Here is a 20026-nt window from a genome sequence, read left to right on the forward strand (position 1 = left end):
TTTGCAGCATGATCAGTGACACCTGTTAGGGAGAGCAGCTATGCCAGGCAGCAAAGACCCGAACTCAATAGCTGTTTTTAAGGGGTGAAATGTGCAGGAAATCTGAACCATTTCATCCCTGTATAAAATCATTTTTTCACACACTGCACTGGGCAGAATCTAATGAAAAGTGTACATAAGCATCTTCTAATTATTTTAATTCAGATATATCATCGTAATGTTTACAGCTGCGTTTTTGTTTGTTAGTTTATCTCGACGCTAAAATCTGTATTCCATATAAGCTATAAGGGATCGTCAAATTTAAACAGCATGCTTTAATTTTCTGGATTTGGATGTTTCACATAACCTTGACTATTGAAACGCTGTTTGTGTTGTCTGTAAGTCATTCAGGATCTTAGTCAATTTTCCTTCTGGTAACAGTATATTCAGTCCACAGATTGTAAAACAAGGCAATAAGAAAACAAAAAGTGGCAAAGACCCTTTGGGTCCCCAAAAAAACACTATATATACATATTTATATATATACATTATATAGGCAATAGCAGTATATTCACATTTGTTTTTGGTTATTATTGTATTTGGTTTTAGCTGTTTTCAGGATAGCCATGTATTATGTCATTATGGTCCTTCAGCGTAATTATAATGAAAATAATGATTTCCTTATTTTGGAAAGCACATTTCTGGAAGAGACCATGCGAAAGAGAGTCATATGATCAAAGATTTTTCAAGGAACAGGAGGGGGAAACATTTCTGTTTTGTTTAGCATATAACTAGTATCCATTGCCTTGATCATACAATTAAAATGAGATTAAGTGAAATTGAAGAAATCCTGAAAAAACGAAATGAATGTTTTCACTATGACGGATATGACAATGCTGCACAAACAGAAATATTATAATATTTAGTCATTCATTCGTTTATCTACCACTTATCCGTTTCCAGCAGTGCTGGAACCAATCCCAGCTCACACTGGGACAGATCGTGAGTCAACAATATTATATTATATTATAATATAGATCTCATATGTTTAAATAACTCTGAGCAGGGTCAGACCCAGTTGGTTGGATGAGGGCAGTGAGACCCACACATGATGGAAAAGATACAAACCTTTCCTTCCACTCACATCTCCTTTGATCTGACAAGACGATGTCACAACACTTTTGAACGTACACACACATACATGCAAACGTACACATACACTTAAGTTCTTCCTTTCAAACCATTTTCCGCAGATAAGAGAAGAAGCTGCCTATCTTTCAACTAAAGACTGTCTGCACAGCATTACGCCTCTGGTTGTCCCTCTATTGCCCACTTCACTGTATCAATAACAAAGTAAAACCCCTAAATGAGAGAGATCAAGCACTCCTCTGATATCATCACAATTACTATGTGCAGATAACTGTAAAGAGGGGTGTTAGATGGTTTTAGATCTGTCTTGCTGTGGGGTTTGGAAGGGGCGAGCTGAGGCATGCTGGGAGACTCCGGCTCTTTCCTGTGTTAGAGGTGTAGATCAGAGGAGAAAGGGAAACCTGTGTTTTCACTGATTGATATTGTGATCTAACGAGAGAGGGATCTGTCAGATGCAATTTTAGATGTTCAAAGATCCTCTAGAGCGGATGTGTTCAGCGAGGGAAAACAAAATACAGGTATAGTTGCTTTTGCACTATGTGCAAGTGGGGAGTAAGTGATCGACAACCTGTCAGACGTGTCTGACATTAGGGCGATATCAAGGTCACTTTACAGCTACAGCACAACTACCACTGTTGCTGCAAAGTTATTTAAATCTAATATCTGTCTTGGGTTGGCAAATATAAATCATTAATATTATTTATTGTGTCTGACATCATACGTGAGGACCAGAAAGCTGTCAAAGCTGTTATACTGGAAATTACACGCATATAAATCACACTTAGTGATTTGCTTCAGTATCACAAAATGAAGAAAGATTCTGTGCTCCAGTAGTTAGTAATTGTGGCATATCAATCAAAGATGTTTGGTTCATTTCATGATTTATTCATATATCTATGAATTTATTTACATCAACACGCAGCAACATGGAGTGACATTAAAATCACTGTTCTGGTAGTTCTGCCATCTTTGTTGTCTTCCCAGAGTGAGTTCTGTTAATGGACTTCAGCTGTAACACTTAGACAAGATACTTTATAACAGCTGCAACAGTCGTTTCAGTTCAACAACCAGACAAGCAGCTCTCCAGGCCATCCCCAAAAAAATCTGCGCTGAAGAATCAACAATATCTGGCTGCTTTGTAATAAATGTAAGTTAAATATACAAGAGGTTTTTGACTTTTTTGCTCCATGAAGGGAAATCTAAATGTGCAACATGAATGAGTGATGCAACGTCTCGTTAAGTGGAAGAGCATCTATACTTGAATTGAGTGGGAGCACAGTAAAATAACAAACAGATGCACACACGAACGGAACCAAAAACTTTCTCTCACCATCTTGTTCTGTCTTGGTCAGCTCCACAAGCTTTTTCTGTTTCAGTGTGTCAACCACGTCGGCCAAGCTTCCTTTGCGGCGCTCCGGTGTCCCGAAAGCGAGGCCGATCATGGACTCCCCGCGATCCCGGGAACACTCCTCCGGCTTGTGTGGAGAGGTAGAGTTAGTCCTGTAGGAATAGACTGAGCACCCTTTGCTGCTCTCATTGTCCTGGAAAACAAATCAGCACACGACAATTCAAGGTCAGAAGCTGTTCATTTGTTTTATAGAAGCCATTATTAAATGATTTTTCAGTGAATAATTTTACTTTTTCAGACAAACACGCGTCATGATTCTGAAATCAGTGTCATTATGGCATTATTCTGGATATGCTCTGCTCTGCTTCCCTTTAGTAGGTGGTTGCCTGGCGTGACTTGTGGAAAGGTCAAGTTTAGGACTGCATTTTGCTGCAGACTGAACATGATAATCACACTATTTGAACCCTCTGTCATCAGGAGCCCTGCAGTGTCACCTCATTACATTCCTTTATAAGGATTGGGCCTTCTCTTGTATCTATTATTCTATTATTAAAACTCTCTCCTGGCTTCCTGCCTCTGCTTGTGACGCTCTAACAAAGTTAAAAAAATAATCATCCACCACAAATGTGAGAAACAGAAACATAGAAAAGCTGCTGAAAATGGCAGAGACAATCTGGAATTACTTAAATAAAAACTTATGACTTCAAAAGATTTTCATAAATTGAATACAATAAATTGGAAAAATTGTGGAAACAGAGTCAGTAACTGATGGAATTTCGCATGTTTTTAACGAAAAAAAAAAAAAAACTGGCATGTTGGGACAGCTACCGGTTGGGCTGTCACAACGAGGGGTAGCCCTTAAGGAAGTAAGTAAACTGATAAGGCACACAGAGGTGACTAATACTGTAGTTTAGTTGTGGGCTTCCTAAGATACTTTTCCTGATTAGTTCTTGTTTCAGTGAAGGTGACAAAAAGACTATCTTAAGACTTGTCAGTAGTGAATGACACACAACTAATGTTCCTTCGTATGTTGTGCAGCATGACCGCAGTGTTTGCTTCCCGCTGCTGTTTTCTCTGCTGGGTTACGAGTTAAGCAAGAGGCACAAGGAGTCTAAATTTACCAAGACGATAAGCCCCTGAAGACGACCACATTGTCCCACACAACAGACACTTTAGCACAGGTGTTCTAACACCATAGCTATTTCTGGACGCTTTCTCCTCCCCTTACAGAGTGGGGGGATCTTTAGGAGGCTTATGTTTCAAAGACAAGGGGCTTTGGCTAACAGCAAGATCTTAAGACGCCCTTGAAAATGGCTCCAGAGGGCCCTGTTGTGCACTTTGTCTTTAAGCGGAAAATGCCTCTGTAATGAGGATTAGAAGATAGTGTGTTCCTTTTGGAGAGTTCAGGTGCTAGTTTTCAGGTCCATACATAACACCACATCAGAGTTACACAAGCAGGATGATTTGGGCCAGATGGTGTGATGGTCAGTGCCAATTATAAATTCAAAGGTCAAGTATCCTCTCCGCGCAGGAGACAATGAATGCACATGACAAAGCCTGCGATGTTGTAAATTGTCCTTGGACAAGGCACTAAACCCTGATCTGGTCACTGCACTGGATGTCACAGTGGATGTAAAGGCAACACGCTTCATTTGAAAGAGAAAAAAAAATCACTAAGTGCATCAAACATTTCAGTCAATTAATGAGCCGTGTCACTGCAGTAGGTGATGTCTCTTTGTAACAGGGCGACAAGCTTTTTTTCTGCTCCTCTTCATGCTCCGTGAACCAGCATACCTGGTTATTTTCTTTTTTTCTGATCCATCACTCCCCTATGGTTGTAAAACAAGGGCTGTCACAATGTAAGGTTTTAATCGTGGCAAATCAAACTTAATCTGAGCAACACCACATCCTCTGTCCTCAAAATAACAGGACAGGCTAACTGCTTATTGTGCCAACTTCAAAGGAAGAAAATATGTGATAGAGAAAAACACATGCGTCACTTTAAGTAAAGGATTGAAGGTAATACTGAAGTCATGCGATTCTCGACTATTCTGTTTCTTATATATCACTGTGTATCAGAAGTGGCCTGCTGAAAAACACTTTCTGCCGCAACACTTCTACATCAGGAAACTTCACTCTCTTTCCCCTCAAGTTGAGCACACCTTGTCCATGAGGGACAAACAGAACCCGAACCCAAGTAACTAACACCCCGGTGCACGTACACACATTCACACACTATCTCTGTCACACACAAACACCCATAGATTCACACACACATGAAAACCATCTGCCGATATAAGAAGAATCATGGGATAGGACTCTCTGGTGGAGAACTCTCACTGGGCTGCCTGCAGTGCACAGACCAGAGACAACCAGTGTGCGTGTCCTGTGTGTATTTATGTATACTTGCATTAGTGTGCGTGCACTCAATTGTGGGCAATCATCATTACACATGATGGTTCATACATGAATTTGCACACCCTGTGAACTTCTTCATGTGTTCCAGGGGCGTTTTTTTATGAGCCGTGTGCCCGGAGTGTGTACACTGTACACTAAAAAATGACATTTGTTTTTTGATTTGAGTTACAGGAACATATCTCAAGTTAAAATAAGGTCATTCTCCAAGCTCGGCGCACATTTCACTTCTCACCATCACAGCAGGTCCGACGTTTTCCCACTCTACATCCGTCGGTTTCTCTCTGACTGGCTGCAGCTCGTCGGGGTGTGGTTGGTCGTGAGAAGAGGGCGAAGCCGTCTCTTTTGGGCCCTCTCGCTCTTCTTTGGCCCAGGATGCGTTGTCCTGACCTATTGCTTCCTCTTCCTCGGATGGTGTGTGAAAGGGAGGCGTTGCACGCATGGAAGACATCATTCTGTCTGGGGCAAAAAAAAAAAAAAAAAAAACATTTAGGAAGGAGAGGAGAGGAGAAAGGTTCAAACTTGCACTGTTGATCCCATAACGATAACAAGGGGAAGACACGGTTCAACAGTGACAGCAAGCAAAACATTCAGGGGAAGTCTTCATAGGGCTGTTGTGGCATATGACAGACCAGTGACATCTCAAATGTATGTTAAAATATTTACTTTACATGACTGTACTTTATATACAGTCAAAGTATTGTTGTAAATCTATTCTTTATCTTTCTTGAGTTATCAAGTGAAACTTCATGTGCATCACATACTGTACTTAGTTTATCTGTTTATTCATCATGAGTATTCCGTTTAATGTGCTTATGTGTCAACCAAATGCTGTTCAAAGGATGACTTTTTTAATTGTTTTTGACTCAACACACGATTTTATTTTTATTTATTACTACCATATTTAGATTATTGAAACGTGTTAATTTGTGAATACATACATGTGTTTTTTTGGTCTGTAAACAGACAGACAGCCTATACAGTCATCCTCCAAATATGGTTCAAGAATTGTGGCCCACGGTGATGCATGCTGTTGTTCTTAACTGCTTCCATTGCTGCAGCTGGGTTATTGTGAATTAACAGTCTGTATAATACTCCCAGCTCAGTCTTTTTTTTCCCCACTACTGAGAGTATATTCAAACCGCAAAAAAAAAAATAGCTGGGGATTTTACAAACATGCATTCGAAAAGTTAATTCAGAAGCAGTTTCATTCAAAATGCAAACATGAATGCTAAAGCTGCAATTACAGCTCATACAGACACCAGAAACTTAAATACATACTAGATTCATAGTATTTAAAATAATTTAGTGCAAATCATGACATTCATGCTGAATGCTCCCCTCACGCACACACACACACACACACACACACACACACACACACACATTAAGCACATAGGGATAATCTATTAATCTATTGAGCAGCATCAAGGCCTCTAATCACCACAGAGCTGAAAAAATTCAGTGTAAAACTCTTTCTTTTTACTCATATAAGCCTCAGACTGGGAGTGTCATTAAGCTAATACTTCATTTACTGTAATGAGTTCCCTGCTTCACTTTTCTTATGAAGACTTTCATCGGCCTGATTTATGTCCTAAAACCAACCTCTTCAGCAGCTCAATCCAAGCCCAAAATTTAAGACCAAACAGAAGCCCAATTTGAAGTGTTTCCTTCATCCTTCAGTCCTTACATGGCAAATGGGTCCTTGTAAGTGATACACAAAACATATACACAAACACTTCCAAAAAACAAACACACAGCCACAAAAAAAATGGCCTGGTGATGAATGACAGAGCAGCAGAAATGCCACCATAAACCGTCATCAGACACAATTGGGTCTGGGTGCCCTAAACATAAATCTGACACTCAAAGTACAAACACACCAACATGTACACACACGAGTTCACACACATTTTGTGGGTATGGTAAAAAAAGGTGACAATACATTATTATAATCAGAAGTGATAACGAGCGAGATAACAGACTGAAACCAAAAGCGAATATAAAGCAAAGTGAAAGAGAAAATATATGAAGGTACAACTTAGAGAGTGAATAAGCAATATGTGTGAGTGTGTGTTTGTGTGTGTTAGAGAGAGACGTGCTGCATGATGTTTAATTGCTAATTTGTGCATCTAAATGTGCAGTTCCAACAAATGAGTTTGAATGCTACGTATGAAAGAGTTCATTTCCATGTGTGTTTTTGTTTAAAAAAAGTCTTTTGAAGGGTTGCGGAGGTCTGTCTTTCACTACCTGGGTCACATTGCAGCTAAAATCACAGGAGGGTAAAGGACAGAGCCGTGGTATGAAAGCTGAGACTGGCTCAATTTGATCTGAGGATGCTGGAGACCCATTAATAGTACACTGTTGTAACTACATCACCTCCTCCTGGAGACTGAAAACCATCTGTGATACTATCTGTTTTGCCCTGCAAATAGAAGCCCATTCTCTCTGTTTCATTAAAGCGCCATTTCCAATTTTCTTTTCTTTTATTTTGCCTCTAACATCATAATCACATAGTTTTTGGTAGACTGTAGCTCTGACATTACATGCTTTACAAGGGAACTGAAGCTTATGACATCGTTACCTCAATATATGTTGGTCCAAACAAGAGCATGAGCCTAAATCTGCTGTAACAGATTTTTTTAATTCAAATTGACCAAATATTCACATACATGGCACATGTATGATGACACAGATTATCGCCTGGCTCTACAGTTCCAACAGCTATCTGAGACATCTTTGCATCTTTCAACTGTTTTTTTCCCCCGATGCAGGCTGCAGCGGTTTTGAGAGAAAAGGTGTGAAGAAAGTGGAACACAGCAGCTGAACAGCCAGATATGCAGTGATCTTCCCTTTCTGTAAGTATGGTTAAATAAATAAATACATTTGCAAGATTTTACAATGTGACTGTGTTCGCAGGTTTCTGTTCTCTTTTAAAGTGATATATATATATTTTATTTTTCATTCAAATCAATGTACTTCAAGTCAAGTTGAAAGAGAATTTCTGTGGATATCATTATCCTCATCATCGTGGCCTCAGAGTTACAGCAACAGTAACCAGACCGTAAACTGCTGAAATGCGGGGTTTATGCCTTTTTTTTTTTTTTTGCACTCAGTTAAAATTCTTGTGAGATAAAGTATTTTTTAGGAGCAAGTTATAGTTAGTTATAGTTCAGAGAATCTTTAGGGAAGTCTGAGCTTAACTCGATAGTTTTATTGGTAACTACTGTAGTTATTTATCTTTACAACTTCCCACCAGTGCCACAGTCCGTTTATACAGACGATTTGAATGGCTCTAAAAGTCACAGCAGTTGGCAAGAGGTCGGAATTTTTCCAGTCCTTCGTTCTTTTACACAGCAGTACATGAGATTACAAGACTCCAGACAACCAACAAACACAAAATCACTCGTGCATTATCAAGTTGTGCAATCCACACTGCGGTGATGAGAGAACGGCAGGGAGCAGGGGAGGCAGAAGACAGGGGACAGCCTATATTTAGCTGACAATATTGCTGGTGCTGTGTTTACAGGGGGGCTTAAGACTTGGTTTCTTGGAACTGGTGTCTCATATGGCCAGGAATGCCCAGCCTCATAACTCGCTGCCACTGATATGGTTTCATCATGCAACAGCGCTGGGGTTTGTTGGTAAGCATGCTACAAAGCCTCTTGTGATTGGTAGCTGCAATTTACTTCCTGCACTCGTTATCACACAAGAAATCAAAGATAACTACTTGAAACTGGTAAGTGTTCAGCTGTAGCAATTCATTATTCTGGAGTGAGTTTATGAGCGAGTAGCTTTCTGTTATATGACTTGTTAGGTTCAGGGTGATGAGCTGTTTTCAATGCAACATGTTTGGATGATGATAACAACGATAAATCAACACAAAAGTAAAAAGAGGAACTCCTAGCCAACCCATTTATGCGTTGCCATCAGCCTCCAGCTGTTATTGCCATGACATGAAGAAAAACTGAGAGAAAGTCTTCTGTATTTTGAGATGTCAGCAACCTCTGAAACAGGACTTCACTACTTTTGCAGGCCTGTTACAAACCACAACAATTCAGATTGTTCAGTAACATTTCACGGTGAAGTAAGGTTCCCTTTGAGACAGTCAAAAAAAGTAATACTGCACCAAAAAGATGCTTCTCTTTGTTTGTTTTATTTTTATTTTGTTTATTTTGTTTTATTTATTATTCTTTTGGCTGCATCTTTTCTGTCAGAAAATATCAGGATATAATAGAAAAATAAAAATAGAAAGAGACACATTTCTTCAAGCAAAACCAACCTAAGCATGAATTTGCAGAGATTGAAACACTAATGCGAAGATAATGTTACACTGACAGCTGAAAAACAAATTCATTTTTCACACACATTGCCTTGAGGCTTCCCAAAAGCCTTTTCACATTGTCAGACATTTAGGAAAGCACCAAACCTTTCCCTGAAAACTGTTCTCCTATCTGAAATACTTCTTGGAAAGTGATACTGGTGAGATGGCCTATTTGATAACTAAATACAGCACGCACTGTTGATGGAAGAGTCATAACTTTTCCTCCTTATACATTCTAGCGTGTGAAGTCAGGAGGATTATCCAACCGCTATAATTAGTCGCCTTAAGAGAAAATACCTGCTGACTGCATGCAGCATAGTGTAATTAATAATCATAATGAAAGTATGCTTGCTAATTACCCTTCCATTGTTGACAATAAGAAATCTTTCAGCCTTGAACTTGGAGACACATTCACCACACTGTTACTAGTAGCCAAGGCCAACCCCTTTCTAGAACACGGACAGAAACTTAGAATCCCTTTGTTTGTGGAAAAAAACTAAAACAGGGTCAGAATTTGGCAGGAAAGCCTTGTTCAGATCTGGCCTGAAACCTGGCGACTTGGCAGAAACAATCAGGCATTGTGGAGCGTGGACGGAGAGGGACCTGTGACAGATGAGAGCAGGAGCGAGAGGGCCCCCTCTTAGAAAAACAGTACACAAAGCACCATTCACAACTCAGGTCCCTTCTGCCACTTGTGGAGCGAGAGGAGGCCTCCGACAAAGAGCCTCCGACTCAACCAATTGGGTGTAAAATCTCCAGCCGTCCCAGCTGGATAGAAACAGAGGAAGTGGGAAATGCCAAAGAGAAAGAGAGACAGAGAATGAGAAAGGAGAAAGAAGATGGGGAGAAAGAAAAGCAAGGACTTTCTTTGGAATTGTTTGTCTGTCGCTCCTGATAGAAAGTACAATGAAAGGCTGTTGAAGGTTTAAGGTTTAGATTCACACAGCGGAGCTCTGCAGCAAGCACAAATGACGACAACACAAGCTAAACCACTGAATAAGATGACATGATTGGTGGCATCCATTTTACATACGCATCTTACAAAACTCCCTTATCTGCTCTTTAGCGAGGCAACAAGATAAACAAAAGGTCCGTTACATCAGTTTTGACTGTGCCAAAGTTAAAAATGAGATCTAATGACACATATTACTTTATCAGCCATGAAGCCCTCACTAGACATCAGTGCTTACTGTGTTTTTATTGGAATATGAACACACCCATAGTGTTGACAGCAATCCCTCATCACATACAGCAAACTATGGCAAGTGTGGTAGGTGAAGGTTGAAACAGGATCTCAGTCTCAAGGCTGAATAAATCATTTTTATCCACGCCACCCAATGTCAGTAATCACTTTTTCCAGGATAATGCATCACATGTAATTGAAATGATGGCCAGATTGAACTTGATGACACCCACTTCTTTCAGATCTAATGGCTGCAGTGCTAGTGTTCAGCGGCCATCAGCCGGCAACCGTGGTTGTAAAGGCAACTCCCAGGCATGAACAAGCAGCAGGGCGTTGCTAAATAGATGGTGTGAGCTCAGTTATTTCTCTGGATAAATAAATGAAATAAAGCTTGAGGATACTTGGCCTTGAATGAGAATGACTCTCCCAGTTCCTTAATCTTGGGTTTGTCTGGACTCTCATTAGATCATCGCACTGCGCTGTAAACAGAGGGCACTGTCATAGGTCAGATATGTGGAATGTGGACACACACATGCTGCCCTGTTTTCTCCAAGAGATTCCCTCGGCCCAGTTCTTTTTCCCAAAATAGACACGTTCAACAGCAACACCAGTTACCCCCAAATCGGCCAATTGCATCACTGCCATGACGGCAAGAAAAGCAGTTTTGTTTGCAGAAATTCCAGCCCATTAACATGGTTTTAACCGTCTGAGGCAGCTCTGTAGCTCCGTTGATATAAAAGCCGGCAAGTAGCTGCTCTATTTCAAACCAGCAGTGCCTCATTTTAGGGTATATACTGTGACCTTTTCATGACTGAAGTGAAACAATAAAGGGAGGTTAGTGGAGGGCGGATGCTGTGTGAGATAATCTGGTCAGAGCAGCATGTGCATCAATCAGCTGTCACAGAAGTCACCAGGAACATGTTACATTAAAGAACTCACTTCAGGAGAAAACATTTACAACAACTAAGGAGTCAGGGTGCAGAGCACGACTGAATGAGCTCTCTCATTTTAAAATGCTTATACCGTTCCCAAACTATATATATATACACATGTATGGACTCTGTCTACCTCTTTACCTCCCATTACTAAATACATACAAGTTTTCTTCTTCTGACAGCCAGCCATTATTGAGAAAGTTGGCTTCGTTACAACAGCCCACAACAAGATTCTGTGAAAGAAACATCCTTTTCTATCTGGTGTTTTTCTCTTGTCTCTTTAAAAGCCAAGGCGAGATATCATTGGGTCATTTTATCGATTACTTTTTTCTAAATTAAATTTACCAAACAATGTACCAACCTCTGTGTTTGACTGACATGTTCTGCATGGCAGACACCCCACACCAGTTTAAATATGTCAGTGGTGCAGCCACATTGCACTAGATCTGAAAGAGTGATGACACAGAAGAATGTTCATCACCTGAAGGAGGCCGACAGTGGCGCCCTGTGGAAATTAAGTCGGTTGATAAATGTCAAAGGTAAACATATTTTTCGACTTCATTGATGAAAACACATGAACACGTGTTCTTATTCTGATGTACCGATACCAATTTACAAGAAAATACTTTGATACAAATGGTCCAATCTATGAAATACTATCCGTAAAAATGTGGAGGTAACTAATAGTCGAGTTGGCTCCTATATATTACAAGTCAGAGAAGTGGACAATATTTTGTTTTAAAGTAAGATAGAAGAGTTCCAGCATGGAAGGGAACATCGAACACGACAAACACTGCAATTTACGGAGGTTGTTTCTCATCATATGGACACCTGGGTTCTGATGTCTCCATTAGTCCTGCCGATGGAAAATCTCAATTAAAGCCAATGATGGAGCACTCAAGAAATTCTGAATGCGTCGTTTGTACAGTGGGCGTAAACATACCCTACCATGCTTGGTCTCTGTGTTGAGGCTCTGTGCTTCAGGTGATGCTGGACCAAAACCGCAGACCCCCAGAAATCCAGAAGTGGCCTTATTGACCAATACCCTCCCTTGTGCTTGTTATTTTTCCTGGCACACGAACACACCCCTTGCAAACACAAATACAGTACACATATACATTTATCTACTTCATGGCAATGTTACAGAGTAAACCGCTAAAGAAGCCATTGAAGACCAAAGTCAACACTTGATGGCTCAAAAGGACTGTTTGTCTGCTAACTCCCGCCCACCGTACTTAGAGGACCTGGTTAGTGTCAGCATTTGGACTTTTCATCCTCAAAGTACATCACATTGTCGGGTTTTAAAAAAGAAATAAATTGCCACTTTTTATATTAAAAGCTAAAAAAATATGTTAAAAGATCAATTGAAAACAACCAAACATTTTGCCACATGCTTCATTCAGATGTTTCATAGATGACCCTATCTGGTGGGGAGTTCTAGGCATTATAGCCTCCGTGGGTCAGTTGGTTATGTCGCTTAACTGTGAAACATTACAAGACTTCATGTCTCCTCTTTGAAATTTACACTGAATGGGCTCTTTTGTCCAAAATCATTCTATTTGTTAAATCAGCATCTAATCCCATAAAGTGACTGAATTGATCAAAGACCTTCATGACTGATAGTACAATGAAATACACAAGTTATGAAATTATTAATTAGAAATGGATTCAAAGCATTAAAAAAATACAAAGAAGAACATAAAAGGGGCAATATGTTAAATGAAGATAGCCAAACTAATCTTCTGGTACGTGAGGAGCTCCAAACCTTGGAATGTTTTCTCTTGGAGAGTTTGAAGATAAATAATAACACCCTTAAAGGATAAAAATCTAAATAGATTAGCTCCCATTTTAAAGACAGCAGGGAGCTTTGATTCTATCAACAACGATAGTAAACCCAACTGAACAGCCAACATCATCTTTTGTCTTCATTTAAATCCCCGCAGTGACACTCCTCTATCCTTCTCTCTCTCATCTCTTTCTCTCCACCTCTTTCCTCTTCTGATCGATGTCAGTTTAAAGTGAAAGCAGTAGCACTGGACTGCCACCTGGATTCTCACATCAAGCTATCCTGATTATCGCACTAGCTTTGACCCCTTTGGGGGACAAACTTAATGCCACTGTGATGCACTAATACGCTTGTTACACAAGTTTTAATCCTTGTTGGACTCCTAGATATATTGACAGAGAGGTAAACAAGAGGAAATCCTATTATCTTTAGAAAAGTGATGAGACTATAGAGACCCTTTTTCCAAGGAGGAGACGCCTTATATATATATATATAAATGTTTGCTGGGCTTTCTGTCAAATAAATTAAGACAATTATGTAAGAGTAGGATAATTTTGCAAAGGGTAGCATTTCAAAAATGCCATTGGAAGTTTATTTCAGGGTGACATCAACAGTAGAAAGTCATGAAAGAAGCCTATGGCAGTACAACAGCTGCCCTCACACATTTCTCTGAGTGCCTGCATTAGCCCTGAGGCTAGCAGCACAAAAAAGTGAGTTTCAATAAATCATTACAGAACTCAGCGGTCTCACTGCAGCTGAGAACAATCACCAGACATCCATGTTTACTCTTCTTCAATGCTGTTGATTTACTGCATTTGTCCATCCACACTTCTTATTAATAATTGAGGAAAACTTGAGTTAAGATGATATGATGGCACAGAGGGACTGAATGCTCTTAAATACCTAAGCACAGAAACAATTAGTCATTTCTTAGTTTTAACTGCTCATTTTGTTGAAAACTTAAAAGAGAGCTCTATGAATCATTCATACATGTTCAAAATTATAATAATAATAATAATAATAAAAGAGAGGAGTATGTGAATTTACTGGAACCGCTGATGTAGACAATCAGATTATCTGAGAAATGGCCAATTTTCATTTAATTAGAATTCAATTCAAATCAATTGAATAACAAAAAAAAGGTTTTATTGTAAACAAAAGTATTATCATCAAGCAAGCAGCTCTAGGGTGTAACATCAGCTGCAGGGGCATCCAAACAGGTGGCTTTTAGAGCACCCTGGAGGCGCGAAAGCCTGCTAATCCCAGATTAGGACTGACAAGTCGTTTCACTGGATGCCCCCATTGCAATCCCAGTTGCCTCTCTATCCTCTGACAATGAGCTTTGTTCCCTATCTGAGAAAGAGCTTTGAGGATTTCCTCAGATTTGTTAGCATGAAATGGCTGCATTATTCAGATACATGCTACTTTTAGTCAGTCAATAAACAACATATTTTTATTTAATTATTGACTGGCCTGAATCCGTAATGTGTGCAGATGGTTCTAACAAGTCATCTGTGCTGAGGACACAAGATTTAATTTCCAGAAAGATTGAGAGGGGCAGCGGAAACGTGCTGCAATATAATTACATTTTTAACACATCACGAGTTTGTTCAACAGTCTTGCCCGGACGGTTTTACAGTAAATTTGACACAAAAAAAGAGAAAAAAAGTTTTTTGTTGTTTTTTTTTACAGCATATTGATATTCTATTAACTTTGTTATTGCATTTGAAACACTTTTATTGCAAATGCAAAAATAGAGCAAAGAAGGCCGGAGTAAAATTGACAAGAATAAAGATAAAACTTAAAACAAATAAACAGAACTCTGGTTAGTCCAAGTAAATGACAGGATTTCATCCCAGATTGCTTTAATGATGATATGACATGGTACTCAAGCTCTGTCTGCTCTTTAAATCCCACTCATCCACTGCGGACATAAAAGCCCATGAAGTGGGAGGTAATGCTAAACCAGCAGCAGAGCACCACGAAAACGTCTCCTCTCGTGGAGCAGTTGTCTTGTTTGGCAGCAGGAGGCATGTCAGTGTCCCTCGGCATGTCGAGCTGCCACAATCCAGACTAATCCTTTCCATGGTGTGTCCCCTGCTCTTGTTGAGTCCAGAAGTTATACAGTGTACGTGAATGCCTTTCGCTGTATGTGTGTATTATGGGAAACAGGCTGTGTGATTCGAAACAGTTACGTGTGAGCTGATAAGATATATCTGATACCACGGACATGCAGCCTATATTCAGTAAACAGAAATGTTGAGCAGGCAGTCCCGAGGCCAGTTCACACTGGCCAAGAAAAAGCAGGTGACGAAAGTGAATAAGTCTTGCTCGTCCTCGCTCTGAAAGTGAGAGCATGTAAAAAGCATGTAAAAGCACACACACAGTGTAGAGGAGTGAGAGTGTGTGTTACTTTCTCTACTGCACAAGGTGACCATTGTGCTTTACCAGCCCACAGCAAATATACATTGTTCAGAAGACCAAGCCATGTAGGGTGTTAATCCAGCCAATCACTGCAGCTGTTATTCACACAGGCCTACGGTAAGCTCCTGAATTGGGACAAACGTTAAAGAGTTGGGTGTTTGTTTTTTTGTTTTTGTTTTTGTTTTGTTTTTTTCAGTCCAAAGCGGGGAAGTGGAAAATCTGGTATTTATCTATGAGGCATTAAAACTTTCCTATCAATGACTAGAGTTTCATCAGTGTGGACACAGTAGCTTTTAAAGCAGTGGTGACTGTATTACACAGACGGTTCGTAAAAGCTTTAACATGGCGTTGTTCAGAAGGGCTGATGCCGATGGATCTTTAATGAGAAAAATATCCTGGCACAGAAACAACGTGCCGCATGTTTTGAGTTACAGCTTGGAATAAATAAGAGGGGACCATCAGCAGAGCAACTCAGCACCACCAATGCTGCCTCTACTCAAAAGCTCTATAACCACATGGAGCGGAAGAGGTTTTTATTTTTTATTTTTTCACCTGAAGCCTTCGGATTACCACTGTGAGTGAGTGCATGAATATCTGTTGATGGCTGGACTGAGAGTGGAACCGTTACTTGTCCAGCTGTTCTGATTTTTATGGCATTATGTATCATATCTGGGCGAACCTCTCATGAGACTCACACAAGAATTTGACAGTTGCTGGAAAGGAGCAATGATTTTAATAAAGTAGTGTTTCTTTATTTGCCCGGTGCACCACTCTGGGCAAGAACAAACTCATTCTCTCTCTCTCTCCATCTTCAGCCATGTGTCTCTCCATCTCAGCAGTGGGCTTGCAGGCTGTAAATCACAATTAGGGGGTTCATTAGATATGGCTGATTTATTAAGACCCAGGGCTTGTCCCTGGGCCTTTCAGCCATATATTAGCTGACTACAAGATCTCATACATAGTTATGAGACATGCTGTTTACTGTATGGCATATAGGGTCGTATGCCAATAGATATTAATTATTGAATGAGACTCCATGGGTTAAATTAATAGCATCTAAATGATGAATCATTTTGGTTTAAATATTTCTTTTTCTGTATGCTGCAGTTTTCATGACATCTTTAAACATGCATCTCTTAATAAGTACAAACCGGCAACAGGATGAGAACTCTGTCTCTATTATCAGCCAGTGATCCAGAGCCTGAAATGGAGCCAAGCATTTTGGAGCCTCATCCAAAGGCTTTGACAAACATACTCCCGAGCTGTTTGCCCTCTTCAACATGCACACATAAATTTGGCCTGTGTTACTCCAGTCTGAAGTGTCCCTGTATCACATAATGCTGCATTGCCCTCCTAGTAAATCGAAATGCGTTTATCGCACTTCATATCAGCCACTGTCAATAATTGCCTGTAAACGCAGCAACCACATATGGTGGCATGCAAGCTCTTTCATGTCAAAAAGCAATGCTCTGTTCGTGCACCCCCAGCACACAAATATGTTGTCTCTGACACACTTCTCTTGTCCTGCCAAGACTCAATGACTGAGCTCAATACAATACATTAACATTCGAAAACGCGCTGCAAAAAACATCCTGAAACCGCAATCAACAGCTTTTGATTTCCAAAACAGTCCTCCACCAACAAGGACTGCATCCAAAATCATTTTCCTTTCTTTCTTTCTCTTTTTCCCTCTCTCTTCCAGCACACCAGCATGCCTGCTCATCCCCTGGCACCTTACGGGCCGGATCATTGAACCTCAAGGGAACTATAGAAATAGTTCTGGATTAGTTACAGCTTGAACAGGTGAGCTCCAACTTGTTCAGGCCTATTTATAGTGAGCATGAAATCCTATTGTTAAGAACGGAGGAGGGTTTGCAGTCACAGCAGAGATGTGAAGAGGAGATAAAGATTAATTGAGACACTGAAGTGGTCAGTGGAGCTATCACTTAGGCAAAGGCTAACAACATATTCGCTCCTATAAAGTGACATAAACAAGTTCTGTCTCAGGTGTGTGTGCCTAAAAAGAATGCAATCTTTTTTGCAGCCCGATACTATGAATTAGTCAATGTTTTGTTGTTTGGTAAATTTTTTTGTTGTAGTTGAAATGAGTTTTCAACTAAACCTAAAAAAAAACTTTAAGCCCACAAATAAATCATTTCAATTCCCAACTAATCTCATTGTTCATTTTTTTTGACTAATTATTTGGTCTAAAAGTGTAAACACGATGACATAGACCTTTTATTATCTTTTATGCTCCACCATTATTTAAAATGTAATATTTAATTACATATAGTTTATATATTTAACCACAATGGAGTAAAAAAGCAGTAAATCTACGTGGAGGCTGACTCTTGTGTGTTTTTTTGGAATATTTACTTTCAAGAAAAGTGACAGTAACTTGCATAATGCAACAATGTGTTCTTACTATAAGAGTGAAGTGTGATCAAACATTTCAGGCATGGGCATGTATCCTCACACACACATTTCCCTCTGGCTGACTCCTACAGTAGTACTGACTAATTGACAGTGACAGAGAACAAAGGAGAAGATTACGGGATTGAACGGATGACACACAGCCACAGGTCAAGAAGGCGCTTTAGTCTCTAACTGTGATTATGGAAGGGGCAGGTGTCGGCGGAGGACACAGCCTGAGCTGACACTTCTATACACGCCACTGGGCTACGCTCTTCATCCTGGCGGGTCGGGTCTGTCATGTGGCCCAACAGGACATCGACTCATATGTTGAAGATACGACCAGAACCTGACTAAATAAACCTGGCACCACGTTTGACCGCCTTTCTCTGTTTGTCGGGAGAGATCATTGCCTCATTTCTTCAGGCCTAATCATTAATCAAAACTGTTTTAATTCATTAATTGACACAAGACCTTGAACCTTAATTCATTTAAATAATTTTCAGTGTTGAGCTTCCTTTGAACAGTTAGCTACCTCACACAGTAAAAAAGGTAATTCTTGTTATGAATTATGACTCAAACTTGTTATCTTGTGAGCTTGGAGAAACACTGTAATTCGTCTCCGCCATCTTCATTGGCGCAGCCTCTAATTGGTTGATGGTGCGGTTGATTTTGAAACTAACCAGGAGCGATGTCATCCCTCAGCTCTTGCTACAATGGAGCTCATTGGATTAAGTTTGAGCTGGCTTTGTTAAAAGCTGGTGCAAATCTAATCAAGGAGGAGACTTCAATTCTGCTAGAGAGTACTTAAACGAAAGGTCACTAAAAATGGAGGCCGGGAGAGGCGATGGGTGTAGGAATGCAATCAGCAGCCATTAAGGCAAGTTAATTTTGCCTGACGGCAGACTTAAAATGAGACGCAGTTTTTTTATTTATTTTTACTGCAATGTGAATAGTGTAATGTGATTTTGGTGTTTGGAAGTGAACTGCTCTCAAGGTCAGGGAATGGGAAGCTGCCACAAGTCTCTTAGAAATAGGTGTTGGCTTCTCGGCAAAGGTTGTTGCAGAGATGATAAATGGTGCTCTGACCTTCCCTCTTGCTACCTATATGGGCAACACTGCACTCACACACAAGCTATTTAAATAATTTTTATTAAGTGCTGACTGAAACCAAACAGCTGTGTGTGTCCCGTTTTACAGCCAAGCCTGTTGAAGAATGTAAGGAAAGGTGCATATTGTTTGGAGAGTAGTATATGTTGGATTACTACAATCTAAGCAGCATCCAGTCTCCCCTATAGCCCAGAGCACAACAGCTGAAAGTGACCCTGACCCCGTGACCTTTGTGACCCATGACAGTTAAAACAGGAAGCAATTATCCTGAATGCCAGCAGGTCCAGTAGTATCCCTCAACAAGAGGCCCGAAGACCCAGCTGATGAACAGTTGTCACCACAGATATCAGAGAAAGATGTGAGCATGTGCTTGTGGAAAGACCATTATTGTGGCTAAATGCATATTGATACTGTCTGCACTCATTCTGAATTTCTGTCCAGCTTTTTATTGCTAATTGTGAGAGCTGGGAGGAAACTTTCCTTGGAATAATAATAATAATTTAAAAAAACAAAAACAAAAACAACGTATTTTACTCTTGGTTGTATTGATGAAGAAACCTCAAAATAGCAACTGAAATACACTGTTTGGGGGTACAATAGTATAATAGTTATTACACAATATTTCAGGACATTTCAAAATAATAGATTTTGTAACAATTTGATTGATTTTCACAGCATTGTTTATGCAAGTGCAAGTGCATTGATATTACACATTTTCAAATCACGGAAAAGCGGTATAAGACGGATGGATGGATGGATAGTATTCCTCAGTAGGTTATACAAAATAATTAACTTTCCTGAAAACATAAAGCCCAGCTCCTCACCAGCTGATGTAAGAACTCTAGAATTTAAGAAACACATTTTCCCTGATTTTCCCCAGTTTTAGCCTCGACAATCCCTTGTGTACTACAGCTTGGTCCTCTGCCAACTCAATTGGCTTGGTGTGTGTGTCATTGCATGT

General features: G+C 40.0%; 1 protein-coding gene across 7 annotated transcripts in view; it reads right to left on the bottom strand.

Moving 5' to 3' along the window:
- Positions 1–20026, bottom strand: part of LOC115056509 (transcription factor SOX-6-like) — a 103694-nt gene that overhangs the window by 63307 nt on the left and 20361 nt on the right. For 4 of the 7 annotated variants that reach the window (XM_029523003.1, XM_029523000.1, XM_029522998.1 and 1 more), the window contains exons 3-4: positions 5127–5350; positions 2459–2669 (exon numbers count right to left, since the gene is read on the bottom strand). In XM_029523003.1, the coding sequence (XP_029378863.1) occupies positions 2459–2669; positions 5127–5345 (430 nt within the window). In that variant the 5' untranslated portion in view covers positions 5346–5350. The remainder of the gene's footprint in view (positions 1–2458; positions 2670–5126; positions 5351–20026) is intronic. The other 3 variants (XM_029523001.1, XM_029523002.1, XM_029523004.1) reach the window with 2 other exon arrangements.

The sequence above is a fragment of the Echeneis naucrates genome, chromosome 16 (assembly GCF_900963305.1).
Source record: "Echeneis naucrates chromosome 16, fEcheNa1.1, whole genome shotgun sequence".
Classification (NCBI taxonomy): Eukaryota; Metazoa; Chordata; class Actinopteri; order Carangiformes; family Echeneidae; genus Echeneis; species Echeneis naucrates.